The sequence below is a fragment of the Limulus polyphemus genome, unplaced genomic scaffold (assembly GCF_000517525.1).
Source record: "Limulus polyphemus unplaced genomic scaffold, Limulus_polyphemus-2.1.2 Scaffold2118, whole genome shotgun sequence".
Lineage (NCBI taxonomy): Eukaryota > Metazoa > Arthropoda > Merostomata > Xiphosura > Limulidae > Limulus > Limulus polyphemus.
In genome coordinates, this window is record NW_013667728.1 from 47,768 (window position 1) to 57,663 (window position 9,896).

The following is a 9,896-nucleotide window of genomic DNA, read 5'->3' on the forward strand; positions in this document are numbered from 1 at the left end:
TACTACTACTTTGTGTGAGATCCCACCTGGCCTGATGAGCCTTGCTATTGGGCGAAAGTTCTCATTCATACTGGACATGACAGAAATTGTTTGACTGAAATGTTCTTTGGTTCCACTCATAAGTTCTTAGAATTGCAGGTTTCCTATATATTAGATTGTACTGACAATTATAAGTTGTATTGTAATGTATTTTGTAAATAGAATTGCTTATCATTATTCACTCATGACTTTTAAAGTTTACTGGTTTCGTGGCACTTGGTTGTTACCTGTTGGCAATAACTCAAGCTTCTTGATATAACAGAAACTTGCTCAATTCTGTATGTCATTACATTATAGCACTTGCAATTTGATATTAAGTGCACTGATCAGAATATTGTGTTCACACACTGAAACTGACAACTGCGCAAAAGATTGTCAAAGGCCATTTTATGTGTAATTTTTTTTTAAATGCTTCTTGATTATATACAATATATGACCTCTCTTTTTTTATATTCAAATTCTATAAATGATAAATGAATTTCTCACTGCCGAGCAGTTTTATTCTAATGGAAGCCAGTTGGTTTTAATTGATGCTGGTTAGTAAATGTTTGAGCCAAACAACACTACCAACCATATTTGGTTAGGAAAAGCCCTGATATGTGGTGAAATAGACTGCCACTCCTCTTCCAAGGCATTTACAGGTGTAAAAATACTTTGGGTTTTGTCCTTTATGTTATTCATGAGACATTCTAAAATGTTCCATAACAACTTAGTTTGATACAGATTGAGCTCTCTGTTGACTAAGGCTGATTATGAATATGAGATGTGGTTGGTATAGCATGGTGTGTTATCATAGTGAATGAGATAGTCATTTGCCGTTGATTTCTATGTTTACGGGTATTGCAACATTATTGAGAATGTCCTAATATGATGAGATACTGTGGGTTTTCACAATTCTTACCAGTTAGACCAAGTTCAAACTTGAACAGGCTGAAATTATTATACTGCTCTTAAACCTTCTTGTTAGAAATGAGATAGTCATATCCAAAGATGTAAGTTGTTTTAGAGAGTTCTCACAGGATGATAAATGATTAACTTTGGTTAGTGGGGCTGAAATTTGACATGAGCACATGCAGTAGCTTTTCATAACCATAGTTGTTTTCAGATAAATGTCACTAATTTAGCATTCAGTAACTGTTTCTCATTGAAGGCCTGTAAGCTCCTCTTGTGGCATATTGATTATATGGTTGTCTTTAGTAGTTTCTGAAATTTTATAAGCTCTGTATCAAGATATTGTGAACTTCACACACAACTTCACTATTATTTGGGATCATGCTGTTCCAGTAAAAATAATATGGTGTATTCATGAATGTAGATTTAATAATTTAAATCTTATGTTTGATACCCCGAAGTTAAGTATTTTTTTTCTATTTCAAAATAAATGTATTCTGTTGATATTTTTATTTATTTATTTAATTGCAGTTTTTCAACCTCAACCTCCATCAGTTTGGTCCATACAGAATTAATTACACACAAAATGGCAGGTAAGATAAGTTGTGCTAATTTTTTTATTGTAAGCTAATAGCAAAAGGCACTGCATATACTGCTAAAGAACCATTTTAATAATGTAACAAACCAGACAGTAAGTGTCCATGTCATTCATTGTATTGAAATACATCTGTGCTTTATGTAAATTTTTATCTTAATATACAGTTTGTGTTATAAAGATTTATTAATTTATGTTAGAAATAAAAGGTAGAAAGTTCTATATGTAACAGAAGAGGTTAGATAAAAAAACAACATAATTATGCTTGTTGTAGAAGTTTATGATTATTGGTATGAATTTATTTGTAGTTTAGTACAGATTTAACTGTTACACTAGAAAATATTGTGAAACATTTGGAAATTAATATTATGCTGAGCTTTTAACTTTGAAACACTGAATAGTTCCACCTTTCATTGGTTTTTCACATGTAGTATCTGAAGTTTTAACCACTTATTACAAATTTAATGTGTTCGAAATTGTATAAATGACTTTCCTCCAAAATTTACTGATCTTTATTGTAGTGAGACAGTAATGTTAGTTATATGTGTTGTTTCAATAAGGTATGTCAGCATAGTAATTTTGGTCATAATTTACATGTGAATCTCTTGGAGAAGTTCCTAAACCAAATTGGAATGGGTATGTTACAAATTTTAATTATATTTTGTTAAGGTTTTTACTGTTAGGAGGCCACATGGGACATGTTGCAGCCTTAGACTGGGTGACCAAGAGCTTAATGTGTGAGATCAATGTGATGGAATCAGTTCATGATATCAAATGGTTACATATTCCTACAATGTTTGCAGTTTCTCAAAAAAATTGGGTTTACATATATGACAACCAGGGCATTGAACTTCACTGTATTAAGAAACTTTATCGTGTTCAAAAAATGGAGTTCTTACGATATCATTTCCTATTAGCTTGTGCTGTAAGTAAATATTTTCTTAATTTTCTATAGATATTTGATAAAATAACAAAACATTAGCAACACTAAATTATAAATTTTCTCTTAAAATAATATGCAATCATAATTTCTGTACTGTCATATTGATAAACGATTTTTCTTTGCTAATTGTAAGAAGTGCAATGTATTGTGGACAACTTCAGTTTGAGTATTTGTCAAATTTATATTTGTACCTACCATATAAAGTCTAAGGCACTGTAATAACACTATTATTTTGCAAAATATTAAGCTATGTCATACAAATTCTTTTTTTCTTCCTTGAAAACTTTTTTAAGGGTTTTATTTTTAAACCTGATGCTTGCATCAAATGCAAGTGAATGTAACAGGGATGAAATTAAAAATAATGAGACAAATGATCATATATGTAAACAATCACATCAACAGTCACTTAGGTTACATAACAAAAACAAGTAAAAATATTAGAAAGGAATCTTCTTAAATGTAATACAAGAAAATGAGCTATAAAGTATTTAAAAAGATAATTTTAATATGTATATGTAAGTATAAGTATGTACTTACACTAGAATAATTAATCAGCGTTTGCAATATTACAGTATTAGGCCAGTAGGTCTGTTCTTGTGTACATTGATGTTATAGAAAGATGCTAACAACATGTACACCCACAGTCATTATCTTGAATACTAAACTATACAACACATCAAAACTCAGTTATTCAGGGATGTAAGAGTTTTGTTGGTAGATAGAATTAAGAAAAATGTATTATTATTACAATAGATTAAAAATTGCAAAAATGTGTTTGAGAAAACAAGTAATAATATGTATGATACCATTTTGGTTAAATACATTAAAATGGATGAGCCAGAGACTGACAAAATTGCTTGCAGCAGTAGGACTTTTTAGTTTTTTTATAAAAATGATTTCACTCGGAGTAGAAATGGACCACCCAAACAATTCAGTGGTCCGTGTTTTCTTAATATTTATCAAACAACTACATTTTTGTAGTGATAGAAATAATTTATTACTTGTTCCAACAATCTTTATCTCGGTTTATTTATGAATAAGTAAACTCTTATTTGGAGTCTTTGTTCATCATTGGCCCTTGCTAAGACCTTAAACCAGTTGAAACAAATAATGACATCACATTCTCTTAAGGCATGTTCAAGTATCTTTGACTTAATGAGGATCTTAGGTTAGCATATTCTTTAATCTATGTTAACAGTTTTTGTGTAGTAATACCACTGTAGGCTTGCTCATAGTAAGGGTAAGTAAATTTATCATGAACCAGGATAGTGGTTCATAATATGGATTGCAAGGAATTGTACAAAACCTCAATAGAATGTTTGGGCAAAAAACACCTAAAACAATAAAGATTCATTTAAAAAACACTTTAAAACCTTTACTATTGATTGCTAAGACTATCCATGTAAAAATGCACAAAAAAAGCACTCATTTTCGTCTTGCGAGGAAAAGAAAATTCATTCAAAAGCTCATTTGTTATTATTATTCTTTTGCCAACCTACAACAAAAGTGGCTTGATATATTGCACCCAAATCTTTTTTAGAATACTAAATAAGGTACTGCAAAGGTCACAGTGATATTGAAAAGTTGATTGTTTCTTTTATAGTTTACTGAAGCTAAAAAACATCATAATTCTAGTGTAAATGATATTATCATTACTCCTTGAGTTAGCTTTCTTACAGATACCTGGTGTTCCTTTAAAAAGCTTAAGTACAGGGTGAAACAGGAGTTACCAGCCAATAATTTTGACTCCACCAAATCTAATTCTAGGTAACAGTATGGAGCCAAAATAGGGTTTTTAGTTCAAGTAAATAATGTCTACAGTATCTCCATCCTTGTTTGCTTACTTTTGTATGAGCCCTACTTACAGGTTTTTAAATTCCCTATTTTTTATTTATCTTGGAAGCTATGTATGATGATTGTAAAGTTGTAATCTGATCCTTAAATCAAAAGATAAACCATATGCAACAATTAGGTTTAACCCTATCGAGACGGGTAGGGGTCAGAGGACATGGCATCATGTTTGTAGATTTACATTCAACATTTTATTTAGTTATTATTATATAAACGTATGTCACTAAGTTTGGTATTAAATTGTAGATTATAATTCAAATTTTAGTGTTATACATTAGTTAGTTTCTTAATTTGAAACTAAATATTAAAAAAATGCTAAATATCGAATTTTGTGTGTCACACAGTACATGGTCTTTTGGGTTGAGTCAGATTACATTTTATGATGCCCACAATATAATGTCTGTAGTTTTGTATAAATAAGAAACTCAAATGTTTGACATTGGCAAGTTAGAATATAAAGTAAGAACCTCCCACCTTTTCTATTTGCTAAGATACCTTGATATTTAGCAAACCCACCATATTGGCTCTGCCCACCACTTTATTGAAAAAATCTTATTTCTCTATGCCCACCTTTATATACCAATAACTTTACAATCAATCAAAAGCTATTTATTTATTCTATATAATTCTCTCAGTTTTCTTATGTTATTTACAAGAGAAATGCTCTTATATCATTGGAAAGTGTGAAGTATTGCTATCAAGGCTTTTTTTTTTTAACAGAAATTATATTTTTTTTAGACCCAAATACAATTTTGTTTAGAAAGCCTGATAAATTACAGTGGCTTTTTGGGGTATTGGTATCGTAATTTATAATTTTTTGTATTCCAAAATGCTTATATAAAATATACAAAAATTATTTTTCCATCTTCACATGTGAATTTGGATGAGGCTTAGGAAGTATGGGTCACGAGTGCAAACAAAGACTTCGTGGCATCGTAAGTAGTAGAGATCATTGTTTTCCATATTTTCTATTTACCGTTTTATGTCTGAAAAAAATAATTGACATTTCAGTATTTATTTGAAAACACTAGCTATATGTAATGTATGGTAGCCAATATGTTACTGTATTTTACAAAGTAAGAACTTGTTATTTTTTCTACTCATTTATATTGAGATAGAATAAAAACAAATTATACAAAACTAAAGATTTGGCAATTCAGGATAAGTTTATTTATGTAATTTGTGAAAGTCTAAGAAATAAATTTATTACTGATCAACTGATCTTAACAAATGAAAGGGAACATCTTTACATAAACACCCTGTTGAACTTGCAGTTTGGTGGTGAATAATCTATTTCTCAAGTTACAATCAAGAAGGCTAAGCCAAGAATACTAGCCCAACCAAAACAAGCCCTATTTATATTACTGGAAACTACACATTTATTGGTTACTGTGTAAGCATGGTAATATAGGAAACAGGATGTCCTTAAGCATTTACACACATTTTAACCTATACCAACGCTAAATTCTGACTGCCAAGTAAGATAACTAGCAAGTTTATTGGATAGGATACAACTTTATACTTAGTACAGAGACATATCATAAATATTTTCTCTCACTTTTCTAAAGCACTTTATACAATTCTTGTTGCAACCACTGTATTGTAAAGAAGCCAGCAAATTCTATCCCATTGTGTTCTCAGAGCAGCGATCCGAATAGTTTCTGTAGGATATATCTGCTTTTTGACTTACTGTATCAGCCCAGACTTTCTACAAAGTTATAAACATTTTATAATACTTTAGACAATTGTCGTTGTAACCATTATACTGTCAACAAATTGATATATCCTATCCCACTGTGTTTTCAAAGCAGGGAAAATTCTGGGAATTGTGCCACATGAACTTATTTGATATTGACAGTGTCAAAGTACAGTAACACCTAAACTGGAGCAGTGATTCATTGCTTTATATTCAGCTTGTTTCTACTTCAGCAGCTAACAGTAGAATAACAATAAGAAATAGGTGTAAAAAGCTTAGAAAAACTCTCAGGAGATTTACTTGGAACTTAATTGTCCGTATGAAAAACAAAGTACTATTCATTTTGTTTCTTCTAATTTCTAACTCAATTACTAGCAATGAAATAACTACTACAGGAAATAAGTGTGAAAAGGTGAGTGTAAACTCTGACCTTAAGTACTTTGAAATTTTGTAATCACTACTAACAATACTAGACATTTTTTTTGTAACCGTTATTTTCATTATGATTTGAATACCAGCCTAAAGCCTGGAGAAATAAGTATAATGTTACAGTACAAAAAATAAGTAAAATATAATGCTTTACTGAAAATAAAAATGCTTTATATTTAATTACAAGGTTTTTTATTTTTCATTTGTTTTCAATGTTTATTATTATAAAAGTAAGTAAAATCATAAAAATAGAAAGTTGTTAGGTGAGATAATTTAATAAAAATAATAAAAACCTTTGTGAGGTATACACACCAGAAGCTGTTGCATTACACATTTCGATAGGCTCATGTCAATGCACGTGCACCGTGTAGTTTTCAGCTTCTGTTGGGGTATTTTTAGTCAGACACAGTTCAAAGTTCAATAAAACAAAAATTAATAAATATAAACAGATGTAAGCTATTTAGAATAAACATTTGTGGTTTCCTATTACAATTTGCAGTTATTCTAGGACAAAAAAGTAATTTAGATTTATTTCCTAACTTTTATGATTGTTTCGAGGTCGGTCAAATCTATCAACACCATATAGAGTTAATATTGATAAAATAACAGATTAAATATAAAGTTTTATTTAAAAAAACGTTTGGTGACCATATAGAAGGATATAGAGATTATGCAAATGAAACGTGACAAATTTCAAATAAAGACAAGTATTTTTAATCTTAAAATCAAAATTACTTTTTATGCATTGGATAGTCAACATTCTGAAAGAAAAAATTCACGGGTAATCTTTAATGAAAAAAATCTTAAAATGTAATTCAAAAACCAGATATTTTGTGTATGAAATCCTTGTAATGTTTATTAATAATCTGCAAAATTTTGTACAGAATTGTGTACATTTTCAAAATTATATTACAATTACTCTCATAGATACTTTCCTGGTTTTGGGGTGGGTGGATTCTACCCAGCCCTTAATAGAAGGGTTGAACAAGCATCTTAACTATATCTATGGATACACCCTTCAAGTGACATTTTTAACTTGATTCTTATTGACTAAAAAATATTTACCCATGTAAGTTAAACTGATGATATTTTGGCATTTCTGTTTTACACAGTATACTATATAGTTCAGTTTTGAGTTTACTTAATGGTCATAAGTATTATTTTATTACAAGTTTCAGCTTTTACAGTAAGAAGAACATTTTTAAAACAGCTATGATTTTTCAACCACTAATGTGATCATTCTCTAGAAACAGTGAATACTCGTTTATACATTCTTGCCAGTCTCTTTTTTTCACATTTACAGGCTGGAAAATTCCAGCTGCCTATAGGATTTGTTTATTTATACTCATGAATACATATCTGAAGGACAATTGGATAATGCTTGCTCACATTAGTTGCATTTCTCCACCTTTATTTCTAGCTGAACAATGAATGACATCATACTGAACCCACACTTTGCTTTCTCAATTTGTGATTGTTTATATCTTGAGTTCTTACTTACAAGAACCATTTCTTGCATTGTGTATTGGTACCTACTGAGACTAAGGTCAAGTACAATTTTAATAAAAACAACCTTTGGCCTTGCTGAAATGGAACAACTAATCACTGCTTGTTGATGGGTGAAAATTCAAAAATCCACTTGTATGTGTGTACATTGTTCAACTAATTTTAATTCTTATAAAGAGGCTAAGCATAACATTGAAGCAAATGATAGGCTTGTCCAAATAAATTTTTCTTCGTATTAAGGGTAAAGGTGTAGCCTCCCTAAAATGCCTCCAAAACCTTCAGAAAATTTTAATGTTTGGAGCTTCTAAATTTTCTATTTAATAAAAACACTTGCATACTATTATAAAATGTTATGCATTAAAATATTTAAATATAATTATTCACAATATCAAAACTGGTAAATTTAATGACTTACTAAAAAAGTCTTTGTTTTTCCACCAATTATTGGAGAACATAAGATGCACATACACACAGCCCCTTTAATTTTAATAGTGAATTTTTTTTTATCTTATACCCATATAAAGTTCATAAACAAATAAATGTTAATTAAGCATAACTAAAATGTGACTAAAATTTAAAATTACACAAATTGCATTGTATAACATAAAATTGAAGTTTTCCCTTTTTTATTTTTTGTACACATTCTAAAACCTGTTTTGTGCATAATATGACAGTGTAGAGTATATGTTTTGAAAACAGTCATATACTAGCTCTGGTGTAGCTTTAAAGTTTTTAATCTATATATTTATTTATGGCTGCAAATGTAGTTTTCATTAAGTAATAAAATATTTCTGGAAAATGTCACAAGTGAATGTTAAGCTGTCTTATTGCCTAGCAACAAGTTAAAATGACTTAGTAAATTTTTATATATAGCAGCTTACTTAGTCCTATGGGGTCAGAAAATTTGCAGTCATAAATGTTTAGTGATTCCAGAATGAAAAAAAGAAACAATGAGGAAGGTAAATCCAGGTGAAATTTTTATGCTCAATTTGTCATATTTTAGGCATAACTTGTATGGACTGCAGTGACAAAATAATCTAATGGTATGTTGTGAGGTAAATGAAAAATATTTTGCAACTTTTATGACAAGTGGCCATCAAAACAAGAAGTTTAACCACTGAATAAACTATACAGCTTAAAAGTAATGATTTTGCTTGGGATATAGATGATGTAATTACATACATACACTTGCACACATACATCCTGTGTTTTAGTTTTGAATACAGTAATACTGGGTTAATATCCAAGCAATACATTCTCATTATTTAATGTTTAGATTATAGAAGAAGAATTATTACAGTGAGTATAGCATTGTTCATTGACTTCTCATTCTGTTTATTGTGAAACGTTTTTAAAATGACAAACCCTCTTTAATCAGTTTCTCTCTTAACTCTTTCAGCATGGGCTCGGCCCCTGGGACCGCCCTCATAACCATTTTGACCCTGTTATAATTTTCATGCTATAACTTTTAAGTTAGTAAGTGTATGATAATGAAATTTGGCAGATTATCAATAATTTTCGTTTTAAGATTAAAAATTCTTTTGTGCATCAGAAAATTTTCAAATTTAACATGCAAAATCTTTATAATGTTTAGATAGTTATCAAATGTTTCTTTAAAAAAAAAATGTATCTGTTATTTTCAGTAATGAATCTCTGTACGGGTTCGGTAGATTTGACCGATCTTGTAACCACCATTCTAGAATGACAACAAATTATAACACGAAAACATAAATGTGTAGACTAAATAGCTTAAATCTCACAACATTATACATCATATATATTTATTATATTGACCTTTCAGCTGTGCCTGGCTAACAATACAGTAGTTACAATGACACGGCACGCATGCTCTCATGTTCCCATATCGATTATTATAAAACTAAACTTTAGTCTTTACAAAGTAACTTGTCTTGACTGTGTTTTAGTCGACTAGTATTTTGTAAAAT

At 29.7% G+C, this 9,896-nt stretch overlaps 1 protein-coding gene across 1 annotated transcript in view; it reads left to right on the plus strand.

The window, feature by feature from the left end:
- LOC106466000 (WD repeat-containing protein 46-like) overlaps nt 1-9,896 on the plus strand; it is a gene marked incomplete at its 5' end in the record, with an annotated part of 77,687 nt that overhangs the window by 17,846 nt on the left and 49,945 nt on the right. The window contains 2 exons of the mRNA XM_022393964.1: nt 1,462-1,523; nt 2,195-2,450. Of these exons, the coding sequence (XP_022249672.1) occupies nt 1,462-1,523; nt 2,195-2,450 (318 nt within the window). The remainder of the gene's footprint in view (nt 1-1,461; nt 1,524-2,194; nt 2,451-9,896) is intronic.